General features: G+C 35.2%; 1 protein-coding gene across 1 annotated transcript in view; it reads right to left on the bottom strand.

Annotated features, from left to right (window-relative positions):
• The window catches only part of LOC149787903 (phospholipid-transporting ATPase ABCA3-like), a 162951-nt gene that overhangs the window by 26850 nt on the left and 112422 nt on the right, over positions 1–23679 (bottom strand). Inside the window, exons 13-17 of the mRNA XM_089974151.1 lie at positions 19865–20142; positions 15631–15759; positions 4931–5926; positions 1070–1297; positions 247–560 (exon numbers count right to left, since the gene is read on the bottom strand). Coding sequence (XP_089830277.1) covers positions 247–560; positions 1070–1297; positions 4931–5926; positions 15631–15759; positions 19865–20142 — 1945 coding nt within the window. The remainder of the gene's footprint in view (positions 1–246; positions 561–1069; positions 1298–4930; positions 5927–15630; positions 15760–19864; positions 20143–23679) is intronic.

Genomic DNA, 23679 nt, shown 5'->3' on the forward strand with positions numbered 1-23679 from the left:
AACGCTAATGTTTCTTAATAATTCCAGTAAATACTGAATTCATATGAGAACAATGCACAAATTAAATCTCTTATTTCCTGCAAATGGGATTTTCTGAAAATGTGGACACCATATACTGATTTCCATGTTTCCTGCCCAATTTCATGTTACCCCATCTGAGGCTAGGTCACATAGAATGCTCTGCTTGGGTGACCAGTGAATCAAATTTAAAGATTCTTCCATAAATGGAGACAAACTGCAAATTACCTTAATAATAATTTTGTCAGTCTGCATCAGTTGAGCAAGGCTGGTATTGTTAATTCGGTTCCTCTCTGCAATCACGTCACTGTCTTCCCCGTCTTCTCTCAATTTCTGCATATCAACCATGGAACCTACTGCTGCAGTACTGGGTTTGAACATCAAATATTTAAGTCGAGACAGCAGACCAGACTCTATTAGGAACACGATGCCAAAATACACAAATCCCTGCATGGCCATAAAAACAAGGTAGCGGCCAATGCCTGGGCTGTCCCATTTCAGATAATTGGAGTAAAAGGTGAAGCATGTCCCACCACACTTGTCTGTAAAATTGAGCCACAAGCATTTGTTAATACACTATCAGGATGCTCATTTAGAACCCCTATGAGTCAACAAGGAGAGCCCTTCATTATTAGAAATTGGACTCCCTGTTCTTACGTCCAAAGGAAAAATCCTGATGCTTTAAGCATGTTTATTCCTTTGTTGAATTTATGTATTATATTTGAATATAATGTATAACATTTTATTTATGTATTATATTTTATTTAAGTATTACATTTTATTTATGCATCACATTTTATTTATGTATCTCAATTTTTATGTATTTCAAATTAATTATCTTTCTGGAGGAGTCAAAAGGATGTTGATGCATACATTTGAATCATTATGAATCTGAGAAGCAATTCTGTCAAACTATTTACTGCTGAGAAAAAAGAAAGGATATTTTGAATTCTGCAGTAATGAAAACATAACAATGCTCATTCTGACAGATGAAGAAATATCAGCTGTACTAAAAGTTACTGATTAAATGAAAATTCCCTATCAATCTTACCAGGAAAACAGCAAGGATATGGCATGGTGGCAATTTTACATCTACCCTGGTCTCTGAAATCCTTACAGATACTCTCATGACCATAATTGGTGTAGATATCCATCAAGGCCTGGCCCAGGTTAAAGTTAGGAAGGAGAATAGCACAGATCCATTCTAGTGCCTTTCCAACACTCTCTGTACCAAGCTGTGGTATCTTCAGTGTGAATATTGCAAGCAGTGTAACCAAACCTTGTAAAGATAAAGTTAGAAGGACATTAAAACCCATAAAATAACACAGGTCAAATAACTTTTTTACAAGCACCAAGGCTAAAATTTCTAAAAATTATATAAAGCTTTAAAAATTTTGGGGAATGTAAACTTTTATTGATTTTGCATCTGGTAAGAACCTGAATGTAAGGTCTAACTTGTAAAATCAATGCATACTAGACAACCTGAAACAATATAATTATTATATTATGATGTCACTTACATGATGTCACTTTTTACCTACTAGGTGTATCATAGCCCTTTGGACTTGAAGAGAGACTGGATGTGAAATAATTTGATTGCTACTTCTAGTTCTTATTAAATAATGAAAAAGAAAAATGTTAATATAATTTTAATAACTGCTATATCAGTTTTGTAATGAAAAGAAAATTATACAGTCAGGAAAATGTATATAAATCTTGGCAATTTATGATCTGCCAGAAATTAGCTGCACAGATTTCTCTCATGGAAACCAACTGGATCTCAAAAACTGTGCCATTTGGTAAAGTAAACTAATTAAATATCCCTTTATTTGTCTTCAACCTGTGCAAATCTGACAAAATGTAAAATACTCACTTATCTATTATTCTGTGGACAATTAGTGACATGGCACTTTATACCATGTTCTCTATGTATTGACTTTTATTTGACGACAGATAAGATTAGTGCAATAAATGTATATGAACCTATATATTGAGTTACTTGGACCCTTAACTATGTAAAAATATCTTTTTTCTTCAAAATCTTTATTTCTCCAACACAACAGATCACAAACAATCATTTTAACTCTTTAACCCCTGGAGTTTTTTTTTGTTTTCGCCTGAAATGCAAGTAGGAAACACATTTTGTGGGCTATTACTGAATACATCTTAATACATAGACTTCTTAGTGATTTTCCATTAACCTAATTCCTAGTTGTGTTAGAAACATTGTTTTTCATTGGCTATTTTGCTCGCGCATCAACAGAAGGGTAAAAGCTGGAGTTCTTTTTTTATTTTGCTTAATGGACCCATCATTTTCATATCGAGACCACTCTTTATTCCAAATGCCCATCTTATCCTACTGTTTGCAAAGGTTCATCTGTCTGTGTGCAGTTCAGACCAGTCTCTCTTAGATCTGAGACCCAAAAGTAAAAAATCCAGACACAATATCGGATTCCAACCACAGGCGAATTTTGGGTGGAAAAAAATCGGGTCCAAAAATTTAGATTTTTCCTTATGTACTTTTTAGTTCAACTAGAACTTCCAGATTATTTGGTGTCATTGCTGAGCTACATCTGTCTATCTTTCTGTAATACCACCCACTTTAGTGTATCATACATGACCTTGACGCTACAGAGCTCGGCAGTAGGCTACTACCTCCTGCTATGTAAATGCAGCACCAGGGGTTAATGAGTTAACAAAGATTTTGGAATTTTTTTATACAAATCATTAAGGAATGGCTAAATTTGTCATTTATGTGCAATGTCAATGCACAAGTGATTAAATACGTAAGGAATATTCGAATTTGGTGACGTCATCAAAATGCACCCACTGAAGACTTAATGCATTTGGGGCAGGAGTAAACCAAGCCTGGTCCTGGACTCACAAACATTAAATTGGAGTGACAATTTGGCTCCAAATTGTGCTTCTTGATTATTTGCAAACTACACTGCAACACACTAGTGGCAATAAAGACTACAATAATTCAATGATGGTAATTTCAACCAAAGGCATTGTGTTGTACTTAAAATTTCTCACAGCTTCAGAAGTTTCATATTGGCATACCCTGTCAATCAACCTTGCTGATCGACATACCCTGTCAATCAACCTTGCTGACCGACATACCCTGCCAATCAACCTTGCTGACTGATATATCCTGCCAATCAACCTTGCTGACTGATATACCCTGTCAATCAACCTTGCTGACTGATATGCCCTGTCAATAACCCTGCTGACACCCCTGCCATCAATCAACCTTTCTGAGTGGCATTCCCTGTCAATCAACCTTGCTGAGTGGCTTACCCTGTCAATCAATCCTTGTTGACTGACAACTTGCCAATCCCATCATTATGTCTGCACTGGTTAATATCTGACTGGAAATCATGCAGGCTAATCAAGTTACATTGTTACAATCTGTGAATCATGCTGGTTAGTCAAGTTACAGTGTTACAATCTGATTTGGAATTATGCAGGCTAATCAAATTATTAGTCTGACTGGGAATCATGCAGTCTAGTCAAGTTACATTGCTACAATCTGATTGGAATCATGCAGGCTACTCAAGTTACATTGTTATAATCTGACTGAAAATCATGCAGGCTACTCAAGTTACATTGTTATAATCTGACTGGCTAGTCAAGTTAAATTATTAGTCTGATTGGGAATCATGCAGGCTACTCAAGTTACATTGTTACAATCTGACTGGGAATTAAACTGGTTAGTCAAGTTACAGTGTTGCAATCTGACTTGGAATTATGCAGGCCATCAGATTATTAGTCTGTCTGGAAATCATGCAGGCTAGTCAAGTTACACTGCTACAATCTGACTGGCTAGTCAAGCTAAATTATTACAGTCTGACTGGGAATCATGCAGACTAGTCAAATTACATTGTTTCTTTCATTAGCTTTGCCTTCGTGGATAGAAAAATGTTGCGTCAGCCAATCAGTAAGGTTGATTGACAAGGTGTGCTAATTAGAAGCTCGAGTATTTGTGGTAAATTAAAGTATAATGAAATGTACTACATCAACAGTATCGTCAAAAGATTAAGTCTTTAACGTCATGATTATAATTGTTGGAAGCACACGTTCTGGAAAACAATACGCTACTGTGCATACTCGATTATAAGTCAGGTCCAACTTCAAACTACATAAATCCAGATCTCCCATCAAATAATGTACTGACAGATCTGGGTCTGTCAAGTTCGTTAGTAGCAATCAATAGAAAAACATGGACCATGATCTGTCTGCAAATTATGCAAGAACAGATCAAGGTCTATGTTGTTTGCAGTTGGAAACATTTTTTAAACAAGTATACACACTTAATTTTGAGGCCTAACCTGGAGACACATAACTGAAGACTTTATAAAAAAAATTTGTTCAATTTTAAATGGTCTGATTGTAGTTATGCATCTCCATGTTATGTTTCAAAGTAAGTGTATATACTTGTTTATGAAATGTTTTATATTCTAAAGGTCAGATAATTTACCCGTAATATACAGAAAAATGTTTTAAAAGGGAAAAAAAGAGAATTTAGTTGTCATATATCATGGAAATCTACTTAATTGCAACAGGCTAAGAATTTTTGACATGTTTGTCAACTGGAAATAAGATGTCCAGACTGTTAATTTCTGTAACATACAAACAAGTTTGGGCTTTGTAGTTTCAAAATCATTTAAAACATATTGGAAATTCAAGATCTATGTCCAAAGGTCCTAGCATTAAATAACTTTACCGAAGGAAAGCTAGAACCAAGGTAATGGTGGAACTGCTCTCATTTTGATACCTTAACCCGACATGCTAGATAACAACAAGTAAGGAAAACTCGAAGTGTTCGTTTTAATGTTTTGGCTAGGGCAGCTGTTTTTTTTGTTTTTTTATAGGCTAAATGCCCAAGCCCTTATCTTATATATTAACATACCTGTTAGAATGTTGATCATGGAGACAGACACCATGCCTGATGCTGGAGTTTTAAAGAGAAAACTGAACATGTAGACAAATGGCAGGATAGACCATCCATACAGTAAGAAGATCAGAAATACATAACCAAGATGTCCATCCTGGGTGTAAGCCTTTGTCTGAAATGCAGCAAAGACAATCAGAATAGCAAATACTGGGATTATGTAATTGATCATGTCCCACAGAAAACTGGAGAACCAGAAAGCTAAAGATCCAACTCCACTGACAACCTGCAGATGCTTTGCCCCATTGGAACGCTCCTTGATCAAAAAAATGATGAAGCTTGTAGCCATGAAAGCCATCCCAAAGAGAATGCTGATGGCAATTGTGAATGCAGTTCCAGTGGTTGAAAAGAAGAGCCGTCGAGTGTTATCAGTCAGCTTTTTGGGCAGTGGATGATTCGTTGTGCTGATGGTGTACGAGGAATTGTAGTATCCCATGAGACCATTCATCATGTATGTTAGCGAGATACCCGGACCATGGTATGGCTGCCCATTATAATGGGCACTGGCTGTGAGATTTGATGTGTTGTTGTAATTAAATGATCCTGCAACTATGTACTTTCTGTTGAAAGTAGATATACCTTTGTTCTTGGCCCTGTATAAAAGAAAATCATCCATTGTGGCATATAAAGTGTTACTAAAAGGTTCTAGTGTTTGTCCACTTATTCTCCCAGTGTAATTTGAAGTTGCTCCGTTGGCACCACTGTCGCTGCAATAAGGGATATATGATCCACCAAAGTTGCTCAGGTCCATGACAAGGGCTGGTTCATCGCCAGCACTAGGGATAGTCTTCTCAATCAGTAAGGCAAGGATGGTGAAGATAATAGGCAGAAGAAGTTGAACAATGGTGACAACCTGATTCCTCCAGGTGTGGATCATCTTTTTGACCAGCATTCCTTTAAACTGCTGGAGTATCAAAGTGACACCAGTGTTCTTCCTGATATCTTTGTTGTAACCTATAAACAAGGCAAAAAATATAAATAAAAGAAACAAATAAGATTTGTATGTTGTATCTAATGAAGTACAGAATAGATGTTTTATACGTATACTACTGGGAGAGAACTTATGTTAAAGATGTCCTTGGTCACAAAACTTGATATTTTCTCGACAATTGTTTTTAAAAATGATACATGTTTCATCATGCAATGTACTGAGTCATTTAAAAGAGATCAAATAATTACAATCTTTTCAAGACAAACACTCATTTATTAAATATTAAAACACTCAAAAATTAAGTGAATAAAAACTAATAGTAGTGGTGTGACAATCAATTAGAATAACTCAACAGTGGTTCATAAAATCGATCAAGTGGCTGATTATGATTTGCCATAATTTTCCATAATTAAGTTTTATAAATACAGGATTATTCTTCAGAACATTTTCAGTGCATCAAAACTGAATGTAATAATCACTTAAAGATAGGCAATGTAAGACATGTTTTTGGTACTGATTGTCACTGACCAGTACTGGTCAATCAATTGTTATTAGAAAATCAGGTATAACACCAACAATTCATAGAACCTGCAACACTACACATGTGATTTTTGTTTCTTTTTCATGTGTTACTTAGGTACAAAGCTTTCGTAAAAATTACCATTGTGTAAATAATAGTCTTGACTTGAAATAAAAGCATTTCATATATTAGTTTATTCCAAGTACCACCAACATGAATGTTAGACTTTCCAGGATAGGATGAACAGATCTGCACCAACTGATGCATGGAACCAATTACTGCATGATTATTACATATTCTTGACTCTGATCTATTTAGGACAAGCAGAGGGAAGCATTAATACATATAATACATGGCATATTTTGCATCAGGAACAGATGAAGATACTGCATCAGATTTTGAACAATCATGCAGCAATTGGAGATGATGGGGAACTAATTCTGTTTGTAAAGAAAAATGCCTTTGAACAATTAAAAATCATTCTGCAATTGGAGATGATGAGAAACTAATTCTCTTTGTAAAGAAAAATGTCTTTGAACAATTACAATTAATGACTGATCAGTCTGATTGGTACCAATCAATGATCTTTAAATTCTGAGATATTCCCAAAACATCTGTCACTTGTATGCAGTATAGCTGATGCAATTTTCCTTTTTCTGTGCATCACAGTGGAGTTGGAGAGAGCATGGAAATGACTTAAGAAAGAACTCGCCACCATGCCAACTTGTAAGCTTGCTGGAGTCACTGTGTTTAGATTCCTTGATCTGATAATTTGCAGTAAAAGACATGCAAGTTTTCTTTTTATGTACAAAAGCACTTTGTTCAATTTCTTTATCCTCACCAAATTTAGAAATTAAATACAATTCTTGACAGTAAAATAAAAAAAATATATATCAGAAACAAAGTCATAAATATCTTTATATAAAAAATAACTGTAAATCCTGAATGCAGAGTGAATGATCTCTAATGAAAGTATAATTAACTGTATAAAAATTACCACTGATAACTAAAGGTTAATGTTAACTTTTTTAAATCAACCATGGCTGTAGAAAAATCAACCATGACTGTAGAAAAAAATATAATATTAAAACACTGAAAATAACAAAAAAGGTGGGAAAGAACAACTCAAGACAAGAATTACAGATAGTGTGCAAAATAAGGTGATGTGCACATGAAATTTCTAATGCAGCCACTATTTTTATAGTAATGATCTATTCTCGAAGTAAAATGTTGCTCATTTCATAAGCACAACAAACTGATATGTATTTACATGGGTTGTTTTAATGAAGAGTTTTTATTAGATACAGTTGTGTATTTATATGGGTTATTTTATTGAAATTGTTGTTAGACAGAGTTGTGCATTTACATTGCTTGTTTGATACAGTTGTGCATATACAGGGGCTGTTGTCAGAAAGTTGTTGTTAGATACAATTGTGAATTTACATGGATTGTTAAGCATAAATCATAGGTTAAATTTACAACATGGAGAGAAAGTGAGAGTTTGGCTGGGAGATGTCACTGAAAGCTGTGTTACAGCTCAGCAAGGATGTTCATTATATTTTGAGGAGGGGGGGATATAAAATTAAACTGTACAAATACCAAGAAGGGAATGGATGGTGAAAACTATGGATTAATGATTGGGTACTGAATGAGTTGTTGTACTGAGTCTAAAACATTACAGAAACAGATAAACCAAGAACTAGTTATCTCATTTTCAGCTAAATTTCAAAATTAAAATACAATATGTCAGATTAGGACAATTCATTGAGACAGAGAGATGACTGTTGCAGGATTTCCAGACAGACAGAAAGACAACTAGATGAATATATATATATATATATATATATATATATACAGTCTTACAGCAGCATATTTTTGTCAGTGAGAAATACAGACTTCAGTTATTTCAAAAAATATGTTTTAATGTGGCAGTAATACAACATCATGCAAACCCAGATATCCGACGAGGAACATTGTTTGGTAGCAGAGTAGAAACAAATGCACAATTTGACATACAAAATTCATGGAATAAGAAACGTGAACAAAATAAAATATCAATCCTGTCAATGATCCACTGCAGATCTTTCCCAGAAATTTACTTAACAGTGAGAGAACGATTGATTCTGAACACTTTGGTCTATCATGTACTCCCAAGCATCACATGATTTTAGATCTAAACACAACAATCCAACTAAGCAAGCTATAATTGATGACTGTCATGATAGGCAGTGTTTCTTCTTTTTCTCTAACCAAAAATAAGCAAAAGCTTTGAACATTTGAGATTTTAAGTGAGGAGAACTCTATGAATTATGACCAATTCCTCAAAATTCATTAGATTATTTTAATATACAAAAAACTATATATAGCCAGAAAGAAGTTTTGTTTTCTTTACTTTAAAATGTCAGTGTGTCCATCCACTATGGAGAAAACTGAGGCTAGATAATTAGACTTTACCAATTTTGGGAGATTACATTAGCATCAATTTTATTTATGGCCAACTATATGTAGTGAAACATTGAATAAAACACCATACAATATGGCACTAGGGGGATAACAAGATTTTAAAATGGACACCACTGATCAGCACTGTTTTTATTTCGGACAAACTATTTATTATAGTAAAATCTTTCAATGTAACATCATGTCTCCTGGACCACCTGTTCAGTAGCAGCAGTGAAAACATTTTGATGATGGTCATCTTGGCTATGTAAGTGAAGGCCTGATTAGGGTTATCGAAACAAATGGGATGTCCGATGGTAATATTTTCCATCAAGACCTGCAAAATAAATGGTCATTTAGCAATAACTTCATGTCGATACAATCATCCATTCTGAAGAAGCAGCAACAAGATTTTTAAGATGGCCACCATGGCAGATATATTGGATATCTGACTGACATTTTTATTTAGGCCCACCTTAACATCATAAAAATCCCCGTGTTCATATGACAATCTGCTTCGAGGAATAGTGATAAAATTTTCATAACTAAACAACACAAGAAGTCTTACAGCAAGAACCCTATTTGAAATCACGGTCCAATCCATTTAAAAGCTCCAATATTTACCAAATTTTCTTTAATCGAAATGATGCTGTTTAACTGAACAAATATGAAACTCTATCTAAATTAAAGTCAATGACAATTTGCAAGCCAGAACTCACTCAACCTGACTGTCAACTAGACCCTGGGATGAATGCATGTGCAAAGTTCCATTCCAATCCTTCAAGTTTTTTTAAGGAGTAGCAATAACAAAATATGGACAGTTGTTGACAGGATCTCTATCCCACGAGTTCTTCAGGCCTATGGCTAGTAGAACTAAAAAATGGTAATACGATTGCTGAAATGCAGACATGAATGCAATGGAACACAAATGAAGTGCAGATTTAGTTAAATTTCCCTGTTTAGGTGTAATAAAAAAGATACTGCCCCCCCCCCCCCAAATCTAGTGCACTAAAGTGGCACATAAAAACTAAGTGGTGCACTCCCAATACATGAATGAACCACTTTATTTTTGTCTGAACAGTGCAGTTACCAATTTTTACAGCATGAATGTGAGTGAGACACTTACCAAAAGACTAAGCTTTTGAAGCATGGCAATTCAACAAAAGCAAGTTGCTAAGTAATTAGTCCAGTTCCAAGAAACTGTACGACTTTCACCCACTTTTGCATGCCACGTGGAGCTAGTATATATGCAAGATCAGTAATCCAAAATAAAGAGAAAGCAAAAGCAAACTGTTCATATTTTGTATCTGATGTCTGCAAGATCATCTTGTAACTTATACAAAGATAATAACACTAATAACAGCTGATTCCAAAACAATCCTTCACAATGATCATGAACATCACTTTATTAACATGAATGCATCCATTAATTACTGAACTGGAGTGTGTGTGATCTGGATTTTTAATGTAGCTTTAACAATGTTTCAGTCATATTGCTATGATATCTGCATTGTGACAGTTTATAGTGATGTCTAGTACTGGGGCAACATGCTGCAGACATGTAGCATGATGTCCCACACAGTCACATTATCCTGACACCAGGCCAACCAGTCCTAACACTACAACAGAAAACAGAACACAAATGAAGTGCAGATTTAGTCAAATTTCCCTGTTTAGGTGCAATAAAAAAGATACTGCCCCCTCCAATCCAGTGCACTAAAGTGGCACATAAAAACTAATTGGTGCACTCCCAGTACATGAATGAACCACTTTATTTTTGCCTGTACAGTGTAGTTACCAATATTTACAGCATGAATGTGAGTGAGACACTTACCAAAAGACTAAGCTTTTGAAGCATATTGGCAATTCAACAAAAGCAAGTTGCTGTGTAGCTAATCCAGTTCCAAGAAACTGTACGACTTACGCCAATTTTGCATGCCACATGGAGCTAGTATACATGCAAGATCAGTAATCCAAAATAAAGAGAAAGCAAAAGCAAACCATTCATATTTTGTATCTGATGTCAGCAAGATCATCTTGCAACTTACACAAAGATAACACTAATAACAGCTGAATGCATCCTTCACAATGATCATGAACATCACTTCATTAACACGATTGCATCCATTAATTATTGAACTTGTATGTGTGTGTGATGTGGATTTTTAATGTAGCTTTAACAATGTTTCAGTCATATCGCTATGATATCGGCATTGTCACAGTTTATAGTGATGTCTAGTATTGGGGCAACATGCTGCAGACATGTAGCATGATGTCCCACCCAGTTACATTATCCTGACACCAGGCCAACCAGTCCTAACACTAACCTCTTAATGCTGAGTGACCAGCTGCTAGTTCCATTTTTATAAGTCTATGGTATAATTTGGCCAGGGTTTGAACCTGCAACCTCCAACATCTGAGGCAGATGCTCTAACTACTAGGCCATTGGAGTGGTAATTACTGAAAATCATTCGAAATTATGGCTTCCAGAAGGGAAACAAGCCAAGCCTGATGCATTATGACCTCATTAATATGTGCTGGTCTTGTTAATTATTTATTTTCACAAACGAGTCTACATCAGAGATCTTAATAATGTAAGCCTTTATTCCAAGTTTGATCAGAATTGGATCAGATATGTCACTTTCACTGTGGTAACACACAACTGTTGATGGATGAATTCATGAAGCATGACACAGACAGAAAAGACCATACAAAAAACTCACCAAACCTTACAGACATCTGATCAAACATATCAGTGAAAAACATAATCATTATTGATAAAATGTTGATGTGTTGCAGAATCAAACGTTTTACCACTGATGCAGACGATATGTGGAAATACCAGCAAGCTCCTCCATATTAAATTTATGACAGAACATTCATATGAGAGCAGTTATGTGACCAATTTACATATGAATTATTTTAGTAATGCACAGAGTTGTTGTTGTAGGGTTTAATGCCATTTTTCAGCACACGATAGGCTATACATGGCAGCCAGTATTAATGGTGGATGAAGAACCCAGGAAAACCCAGGAAAGAACCAACAACCCACGAGAAGCTACTGGCAAGCTTTCTCACATACCAACATAGGCTGAATCCAAGACTTGAACTCACGCAGACAGAGGTGAGATGGCAATGATCCATAAAAGAGAGCACTTTAGACCACTCGGCCACTCGAGGCCCCAATGCACCAAGTAGAATGATTAGAGAAAATAATGAGAAATTTTCCAGTAAATCTGCCTGACATACGCTTTTTTTATAAGTGTACATGTATGCATGCTACCATATGATGCCAACAAATATATTCCATCACAATGATCTTTATATAAACATGTAACACGAAACTTGTGACAATCAACTGCAGCTTCTGTAGTAGGTGAAATAGATTCTGAAAATACAAACTTAAAGGAAAACAACATGTATTCAAAAGATGGAAAAATACAGCATAAACATAATACAGGCAAAATCCAATGGACAGATCAAAAAGAGAAACACAGGTAAATACAATATTGTATCAAGAAGAGTACCATGAGTGGCACATTACATGCCACCCTGATGTCTGATAGTCCTCTATGTAAGCACTACTAGGGTATGGCTGACTCTGGAGGTTACTGATGACTGGGTCTCAGTGATTTGGACCTATAGTCAAGGTAGATCATCTTGAACTGAACTTACTGATCAGAAACCATTATTTTTATTCAGATTCATCTTCACCATGACCTCTGACCTTCAGACCCCCAAAATCAATTTTTATGTCATTCACAAACCCTGGTGAGGGTGAATGGTTAAGAACTGAATTGATTTGTGCATAAACCATTTTGTTTGGTAACCAGTTACCTTTACATCCAACTTTACAACACAAAATCAACATGCTTCTACTCCAATTAATGTGTAAACCATTCAAAAAATGAAGTCCTAGACTTGATGCAGTATAGAAACTACTCTTTTTCATGACTGTGACCTTGATATTTGACCTTGATCTTTGACTTTTTTAATCCAAAACCAATAGGCTTCTACTAAAATCCAAGTGAAAAACATGCAAAAAGAGTTATGATGCAGTTGTTCAGGGTTAACACACCTTTGGTGGACAAAATTCAAGGACTTTTCAATTACTTTTTCCAATATTTCAAGGACCCCGATACCCAGTGTACTTTAGGTATATTTATCAATGGCCATTGAAGAGATTAGTAGAATGTTGTAATTTCCTGACAAGGGGATTCCTAATATTTGTGCAATAGATTTGAGACTTTATAATAGAGAATTTTTAGGAGAATAACAACATTTTATTTCTAAGAAAAACAAATAAATTCAGATCTTTATTTCAAGGTACACTAGGTTCAACAGTTCTTTAAATTCTGAACTCTAACTACACTGCAAGCTGAGCACTAATAATGATGGGCCAGTAAAAATAAATTATGGGCCACTAATTAACAAAAATTGAAATCAGCTGCAGTTGCTTACTCAGAATTCATGGGAAAGTTTTCAGTTTCATGCAAAAATGGTCTGGCCTACTGCGTAAGTCTAAGACACTGCTATGTGAGTGATAATACCTAATAAATTAGATGACAAGAATAAATGCACAATGCTTACAAACAAAAATTAACAGGATAGAAATTTTGATTGAGATTTAGAGCTGATAGCCCTGTAATTTGGTAAAATCAAATTTGTAGACTGTTTCCTTATGGAGGTATAATCAACTAATATTTCACTTTCAAGTATATGGGAAATTAATTACCAGGTCTTGTATTCTTATTTTTGACACTAATCGGGGTTGAACACACACTTCCCAGGCATTTTGCTCCAAGTGAAATGAGTAAGCTCTTGCAGAAAAATACCCTGATATATCTTCTGTATTCTCAATGCCATGTACATGTGTTTATCCCTTGGTGGATGGGTGTTAACGTAGCCTTCTGAATATTCACAAGTGATCAAAGTTTACAAAGCTACTGAAGTCCACCTTCTCTCTCCGACATACTTCACAAAAACTTCACAAAAACACATCAACTGACTGTATAAATAGCATTTTGCATGATTTATGTGTACCTGAAGTTGCACACATTGGACAAAATCAATTTCGGGAATAAGTTTGATGCATGATATGATGCATTCATGCGGCATCTTAAAATCATAAGCCACGAAATTGCCATGTATAATTTTTTTTTATCTGCACAAGTTGTGACCATTTTTGTGAATATTTTTCATTATCTTGTTTAAAGATTTTGAACAGCTGATTCACCATGATTTAAAGTACAAAGATGTATGACTGCCACACAAAATAAACTGACAGAAGAATGATCGCTGGAAAAGATTCGTGCACTTTTCATTCCTTTCTATAATCAGGTCTGCGCACAATTATAAGTATCTGATTGGTCACGTGTTGGAAACCAACCAAATAGCAAAACATTTTATTTTGATTACATGACATAATGGTATGAAAAGAAACTTTTATACACTCGTTTTGTCAACTAATGTTATATTTTTCAAGGACCAAAGCTTATTTTCAAGTACTTTTGAAAGACCTTTCAAGGTGAAAATGATTTTCAAGTACTTTTCAAGGATGAATTGAAATTCAAGTACTTTTTAAGGTACTGTGCGAACCCTGTTGTTGTGAGAAGACTATTATCTTTCAGTTAGTGATAATGACCTTTGACTTTGGACCCTGCTATCAATAGGCTTCTTCCTTTCTCCAATACCAAGTCCTCTGCATAGTTTAGTAACAATAGATTGTAAGCATTCAAATTACTGCATGGACACACAAAGCAGGCATAACAAATAAGAGAGAAAATGAAATGTTAAAATTGCTAAAAACGAGATATTAAAATTGGTGGTAGTACAGTGTTTAGTATCTTACATTAAAAAGTATCCCAAAAACTTTGGTGTCTCACCTGTGAATGGCATTGTGATTATGTGGCATTCTGCTTTGTCAGGCAGGACAATGAAATGTGGGAATATCAGGGTATGAACTTAAGGCAAATAGTTGTGGTACACACCAAAGTTTCAGCCACTGATGCTGTAGAAATGTAACATTCAAAACCTTACCTGCAGAATCTTAACACTGTTAATGTTGCTATTGCTGGAGAAGCAATACTTATGTACCAATCTCATGCCATTCACAGGCCTGATCAAAGAATGACGACTCTTGATAAGCCCCAAATAAAAAAAAGAAGCAAAGAAATTGTCTGAAAAGTTAGCTTTTTACTGATTGGTACCAGGTAATTGAACTTTGTCCTAATTAATTTTTTGCATCACAAATTTTCAGTTTAATCTAATTAATTGTGTAAAATTTTTATTTCTGATTTTATTGCTTCTTGTTGAGTATTGCAGTTATGCTTAAAATTTATATTAAATGAAATAGTTCTGCAATAGTTTGCAATTATCGCAACTCTTTCCTCAAACAATGCTGTATGATAATTTTCCAAATCTTTTCTTCTCAAGTTAAAATACAAAAGATAGGTGGGTATGCAGGATGAGAATTTAATAACAGTTTTGCAACCAAAAATTATTACATACAGTTATAAATTAATTCTACTGGGTACTTTTGTACATGTGTGTGTGTTACTGTGTTAAGAAGATATGCACTGCTTGCTGTGCCAACACTCAAGCAAAAAAGTTTGTGTCAAAATTAATTATAACAATATTCAATTATTTACTAACTTTTGAGAGTCACAACAAATTAAAGTGACAGGAAAGCATGCAGTCCAGTCAGAAATGCAATGTACAGAGACAACACTATAAGCACACAAATTCTGACCAAACTTCCACACTTACTAAGATACTCAAGTCGCTTATTCTGCATTTTTACACCTGGCTTGTTGCCAGACAAAGAAGCACCTTTATGATTGGATACCCCTGCATTAAAATCCTGTGTTGGTATGGGAGGTAAGGGTTGGTGGAAATCTGTGGCAAGTCAAAGTAAAAACAGTTTAGTGGTATTCACAGTGGTTGTATATACATGAAACTAATGGTTATTTGTCTACTCTAAAGCACAGGAGGCTGACACAAGTTAAATAGAGGCAAGGTTCATAACACAGAAACCCTCCATTCCAAAAGCTACTATATCAAATAAAAATGATTCCACTACATAACATTTTAATTTTTAAAAATAAAGTTAATAAAAACAGTAGTAAAATTTGAACCAATCATCTTTTCTCACTAATGTATGTGCCCCAATGAACTCTTCGCTCAAAATGCAGCAAATTTTGTATTCATGAAATTACCAGTGGAATTTTGCAAACACGTATGCAATTCCTGCATGGAATAGAATTCACTGAGTTAATTCAATGGAACAGTAAATAGAAGTTTTTCTTATCTATCTCTGTAATTAAACTGATAAAGGAATATTTGATAGAGTCATATATCTAATAAGTATTGGCAGCTTGTTGGTGAATATAATTTCATCATACCATGCAAAAATGTACACAATTCTTATGCTGTGGGGCATGTAACTTCAGTTTGGAACATCATAGAAAATAAAATTGTGGACTGATGAATAGAAATATACATCAAGAGTATAATGTGGCACTGATTATAGCTGAGAACCTTCATTAATGGAAATAGCCACAAATCGAGAGTTGGGTGTGGAACGGAGTGTTTTGAAGTTACTAATTTTCTCTCTTTATTATCTTATAGTATGACAGACTGTGCTTGGTGTCAGAATTGGTCAACAACATTAATCTGGGGAACTTTAGTAACTCTGTATGGCATTTTTCCTAGCTATTGGCTTTTGTTCAACATTTTTAGGCTTGTGTCAGCCACTGATGCTCTAAAGTGTTTATCTTCCAGTAACTATGTGTTAAAATACTTTATCTTCCAGTAACTGTGTGTTAAAATACTCTATCTTCCAGTAACTATGTGTTAAAATACTCTATCTTCCAGTAACTATGTGTTAAAATACTTTATCTTCCAGTAACTGTGTGTTAAAATACTCTATCTTCCAGTAACTATGTGTTAAAATACTTTATCTTCCAGTAACTGTGTTAAAATACTTTATCTTCCAGTAACTATGTGTTAAAATACTTTATCTTCCAGTAACTGTGTGTTAAAATACTCTATCTTCCAGTAACTATGTGTTAAAATACTCTATCTTCCAGTAACTGTGTGTTAAAATACTCTATCTTCCAGTAACTGTGTGTTAAAATACTCTATCTTCCAGTAACTGTGTGTTAAAATACTCTATCTTCCAGTAACTGTGTGTTAAAATACTCTATCTTCCAGTAACTGTGTGTTAAAATACTCTATCTTCCAGTAACTATGTGTTAAAATACTTTATCTTCCAGTAACTGTGTGTTAAAATACTCTATCTTCCAGTAACTGTGTGTTAAAATACTCTATCTTCCAGTAACTATGTGTTAAAATACTCTATCTTCCAGTAACTGTGTGTTAAAATACTCTATCTTCCAGTAACTGTGTGTTAAAATACTCTATCTTCCAGTAACTGTGTGTTAAAATACTCTATCTTCCAGTAACTGTGTGTTAAAATACTTTATCTTCCAGTAACTATGTGTTAAAATACTTTATATTCCAGTTAACTGTGTGTTGAAATACTTTATATTCTAGTTAACTGTGTGTTAAAGTATGTTATCTTTCAGTATGTGTTAAAAATGCTTTATCTTCCAGTAACTATGTGTTAAAATACTGTATCTTCCAGTTAACCATGTGTTGAAATACTTTATCTTCCAGTTAACTGTGTGTTAAAATACTTTATCTTCAAGTAACTATGTGTTAAAATACTTTATCTTCCAGTTAACTGTGTTAAAATACTTTTTCTTCCAGTAACTACTTCTTAAAATACTTTATCTTCCAGTAACTACTTGTTAAAATACTTGATCTTCCAGTAACATCTTAAAATACTTCATCTTCCTGTATATACATCTAAAAATACTTTATCTTCCAGTAACTATGTGTTAAAATACTTTACTTCCAGTAACCATTTGTTAAAATACTTTATCTTCCAGAAACATCTCAAAATACTTTCCCTTCCAGCAAGTACAAGTTAAAATAGTTTATCTTCCTGTAACTACATATTAAAATACTTTATCTTCGTGTAACTACATGTTAAATATGTTATCTTCCAGTAACTACATGTCAAATATTTTATCTTCCAGTAACTGCATGTCAAAATGTTTTATCTTAAAGTAACTTTATGCTAAAATACTTTTTCTTTTAGTAACTACATGTTAAAATACTTTTTCTTTCAGTAGGTATCTCTTAAAAAACTTGATATAAATCTAAACTGCATATTAAAGTCCTAGGGAAGTATATACAATTTTATTTTTCATCTTTTTAACCATATTGAAAACAAGAAAATAGAAAACATCAACTAATTTCAATGATAGAGAAATGTACACCATTTTAGCCCTAAATTAGCATTCAGTGATTATTATATCAATTATAATACAGTTTTTACAAGGTTCAGAGTAAGTTAGCGTTATGAACCAGATTTGTCATTGTTAAACAAGTAACCAAAAACTGCAACCAAAACATCCAAGTTCAAAATAAAATCATTGTGTAGTAAATGAGTTAGATCAACAACACCAAATTAAAATATGCTGACTTACCTGGAGATTCCTTTACATCTGACATGAACAAAATAAGCCATATATGTGTAGATAATATCATACAAAACAAAATGTTTAACACTGATGCCATTTACCAGAACATTAGGGAGATTTTGTTTTCTCAGCCCTATTCATCCAAAGTTATAAAAACAAGCTGATGTATATATACTGTAAATTTTTAACATATACGAGTCCCTTTATGGGACTGACATTCGACTGGCTTTAAAAAAATCCAGGAATTAATGATAATACCATTTTTTCCTTTAAACTGCTGAGCAACAAAACCATGTCAATTAATTCTCTCTGATTGCAAGATTGTCAAACCAGCTGTTTGTGATGGAGATAATGGATATCACATTGGTACCATTTTCATTATCAGAAGTCTTTTGGTAAAAACCCCTATGTCAGTATGACCATCTATTCAGAGAAAGTAGTGACAAGATTTTCAATATGGCAATTGTCTATTTGGTGAAAACCCATGTCAGTAGGACCATCCGATCCTGAGAAATAGTAACAACAACAATTTCAAGATGGCCACAGCAACACTGGACAGCAGATTGACATCATTTTTGTTTAGGACCAACTAAATAGCATTAAAAAGATTCTGGTGAACACCTCATGTCAACATGGCATTCCCTTCAGGAGATGCAACAAGATTTTCCAGATTTTTGCTGTCGTGGCCTTATTGGATGTTAGCATCTGCATCATTTCATCTGGAACCCTCCATGCAACAAAAGAAAAGTTGTTTTTGTATTAAAAAAACATGTCAGAATTCTTTTGATGCAAACCACATGTTGATATGACCATCCATTCTGAATGTATAACCACAACAAGGTTTCCAAGATAGCTACAATGCTGGCAATATTGGATTTCAGATCGGCTTCATTTTTTTGTTACCAGCTAGACATCATAAGAAGTCTCGCGGTGAAAATCCCATGTCAAAATGTTACATTCCATTAGGTAGCAATAACAAGACTGTTATATTGGTTGTCTGCACAGAACAATTAACATTTGGAACCAAAAACATCCTGAATTAATATATGTTGGAACTTTCATGGCCACATGTTAATAAAAGTTGTGACAACAAACTTGAGCTGATGGACTGATAGACATCAGGCCATCCCATAAATTCTTCTAGTCTATGACCAACAGAGTAAAGCTACAATTTCCTCCCAAAAACATGTACCAGGGAGAGTCAAACAATACTGTGGTAGAACAGTGATACATAAAACACTTGCTGGAACTGGAAGGAGCATAAAATTGTCAAGATTCAACAAGGGCAGATTAGGGTCAGGGTAAAGATGCTCAGATCAGTTTATATACTACACACTATAGTAAAAATAACAGAAAGCAGCTGGCCAGTTTAGGCCAAATTATTCAACTCAACCCTCTGATGTACCCTGTATCAGAATACAGAAGAAATATTTTTCTTAAAAGAATCTTACTGGTGTAATAAACTGTGTTGTCATCACCCCAAGCTACAGTGTCCAATCCATTCTCCATTCCTGCCACACCATTTGTCACATGACCATTCAAGGGAGACACCTTGCTAGTGGGAGAGCCTTTACGAGAGGAAGGGTTAGTCTTCCCATTGTCAAGGGCCACTTTGACTGTACTTGCTCCCCTCTCAGTACTTTCAAAGTTTGGGTTGTCAAACATCATTTTCTTGGACAGAGGACCATTAAGGACACCATTTTCTTCATCGTCTGCCCCTTCACCAACCCTGTACAACATATGAAGGTACTGATTACATTGAAAAGAAGTCAGTTTTGAGTTAAATGTTTCTTCAATAATACCTACCTGATAATAATGCATGAGGAATATGACCAACGCCTCAAAAATCCAGCCCTCCCAAGCTTATATGCAGTAAGTGCTAATGTTGTCAGTCCACCTAGGCAAGTTGGACAAGAGTGATCTCCCACTGGAAAGAGGGGTTGGTGGTACATCCTAACCATACCTCAGGTACTACTAAATATATGTGTGTGTGTGTTTTTATTTAAAATGTAACTGCTGGGATGACTGGGAGGGTCGGCCTGTTTAATTGGGTCTCTATTGTCAAAGAAACTTATTTTGCTTCAAACATTTTATGTTACCCTTTCATAGAATGTTAGAAGAACAGGTAGGAGGTGGAGGGAGTTACTTTCCCTATCTTAGTGAATGCCCCAATTTCCTAATGTTTGTTAAGCAGCTTCATATCTTGGAGTGGTATGGGAACAAGTAATCGTCTCCTCATGCCCAGATATTGATTGTAAGGAAAGAAATTATCCTGCACAAATCTAGCAGAAGTTGAGTGGCCATATCTTTATGAAACTGCTGAATGACCCAGCCTGCTGTAATTTTGCTATTGGCCCACCAGCTAAAATTGATCACTTTAGAAAAAAATGTCTTAGAGGTAAAAAGGAAAGAAAATTCATCACATACTGCAGCCAACATGGCTTAGAGGACTTAAATTCAGAAACATTTTGTGTTGGACTGCCATGCTGGCAGCTACTGCCCTAATCTTGATAGATGATATACACAAGAAACTCAAATGGTCTTGGGCTAGCTTTTAAAATGCATTGCCAAGACAATACATTCTAATATGAGATATCCTTGATCTCTTTCAGTGGAACAAATGAATGAGATCTACCAATTCTTACTGGCTCAGTTCACCTAAGGTACCACTTCAAAGCTTTTACAGGGTCCTGTTGATGCCCCTTAAGTGAAGGTACAATGAAGAAAAAGGTTTACACAACAAAGAACTGATTCCCCATGAGTGGGAGCCTGTTATTAGCAATATTAAAGCAGGGAAATGAGTCATCATAACCAAGCTGCATAGAGTTTAAATCTACTAACAAGTCATGTACCTCACACTGATCATGCCTGAGGTCAGAATGGTTCCTGATATATTCTCTGAAACAAGAGCTTAGTTCAAGAACATTGTGAGCTGTAGCTCTCTGTCAACCTGTTTTTAAAACTTGACATGACTATGACATAGCAGGTTTGCTGATGGGGCAGCAATATATATATGGTCTTTCTGAAGTTCTTTTAAAGTGAAAAGAAAGGCATCTTTTCTGCATGTTGTCAGTTTACACTGATGCTACTATGAAACTGGCAAGCATGTGCTGCACTGCACTTTCCAGAACACATGCCATCCAAGACAATGATTCCCAAGTGTGACCTAGGGGCTATCACTGAATAAAGCCTGTGTTCAGATTGCTGAAATACAGCCATGAATACCAAGTCAAACACAGATTCTGTTGCAATTTCAAACAAGATGTTGAGTGTCGAGAAAGTATTTTCTGTCTGACAGGGTCTTTTTTGACTAACAGACAGACAAATATGGAAACTGTGTGTGATTTGGACTTTTTAACATAGTTTTAACAATTTTTGAGTCATATCGCTATGATGTCTGCAGTGTGGCAGTTTATAGTGATGTCTAGCACTGGGGCATCATGCCGCAGACATGTAGCATGATGTCCCACCCAGTCACATTATCCTGACACCAGGCTGTTAAGTCCTAACACTAACCTCTTAATGCTGAGTGCCAAGCGAGGCAGCTGTTAGTACCATTTTTGTAAGTCTTTGGTATGACTTATCTGAGGCGTATATGGAATCTGAACATAGCCACTGATGGCATAGGAGGAAATGGGGAAAACGCTCATGTGTGGAAGTTGATTCATCTCTGGACATCATTAGATGAAGAAAAGATGACTGAGCTAAAAATTACGAGCCCTGACGCACCTAAAAATGAGGTGACAGAGATGTCTACTGACAAGCATATCACAAAGGATGGCAAACTAGACTTAGTGTCTGGCCATAATGGGATTCAGATGGTCACTCAGTGAACTGACAACATTCTGGATATGGCATCCAAGACTATATGGTCACTATAACCTTGACCATGTTGGTAAGTTGTGAGAGACCATGACTTAGCCAAAGCCAGTGCCAGTAAGCTGTGAGAGACCATAACTTAGTCAAAACCAGTGCTGGTAAGCTGTGAGAGACCATAACTTAGTCAAAGCCAGTGCTGGAGCTGTCTTATATATTCTGTCTGATTCATCAATGGTCCAGGTCTAGTACAGCCAGTATCTGGGACTGCACTGTCACAATAGCTTGAGCCATGCTGGTAAGCCATGACACACTATGATAAATGTACACAGCAATGTCTTACGGCTCATCAGCACAAAAGCAGCTATGTAGTGCCTGCCAAGGTAACATTTTTAAAACAACATACAAATGATTGCACACATATTTATGAAGACAAACAAATCCAAATAAATGTAAGCACTAAAATACAATACCAATACTAAACACAAAATAAAATATTCTGTAAAATTTATATAAAATAACAGAAAAATGTAAATACATGTAAAATCCTTAAAACATAGTTACAATTTATTATACAAGCTACATTCCCTTAAAAACTTGATATTTTCTTGGCTGGTATATCTTCATCTGGTTTCTTTAAGCAGTTCATGTCGAAATACTTCTGTTTCACAAGGTGGAAGTTGAGGATGGTGCTGTTGCTGTCCACCAACAGTAATGACACCTGCCAGTCAATACTGGGGAGACCATTCGAGTTTCCATACCAGTAATAGATTCATGATGCCAGGATTGGGTAAGACAGAATATTTTATAATATATTGGTCCCCCTTGGTATCAGCTGAGTCTGTGTTGGAGCCAGAATTGATTTTAGCCAATCAATTTCTGATGCCATGACTGGTCAACAAACCAAGCAAGAATTGTTCTTATAGGTACCACTGAGAAGATCTGTATGACCCATATTCAGCCAGCTTAAAGCATCCATACCCATGTGCTTAGCCACTGACACCTGTAACTATTGACAGGTAAACAAAAGCATATACAGGTGGATCCAATCAAGCACTGCATGAACAAGTGACAAGGATGCAAAATGACAAACACAAATGTTGACTATAATTAACAATAATTACATGAAAGTATGCAATACCAGACAATTACTTAACAGAATTCAAAAACTAGGTTAAATGCTAAGATCTGAATTGACTTACTCTATTAATTAAAATGGAGTCAACATATATCATGTGGCAAAGTATGAGCAAGAATGTGTGAATTCTTTGTCTCTGAGAGAACAAAGCAAGAACTAGATACAAAGCTGGAATATACTTCCCTGTGTGAGACAACTCCTTAGAAATCTTCAAATTTGATAAAGGCAATTAATGGCCAATGGCTTTGTGAGCTCTTCAAAAGAGCATGGTTCTGCATCAGTGGAAGTAATTTAAGTATGGACAGAAGTTAG

Source organism: Sinohyriopsis cumingii, chromosome 11, assembly GCF_028554795.1.
Source record: "Sinohyriopsis cumingii isolate HCF-2022 chromosome 11, ASM2855479v2, whole genome shotgun sequence".
Lineage (NCBI taxonomy): Eukaryota > Metazoa > Mollusca > Bivalvia > Unionida > Unionidae > Sinohyriopsis > Sinohyriopsis cumingii.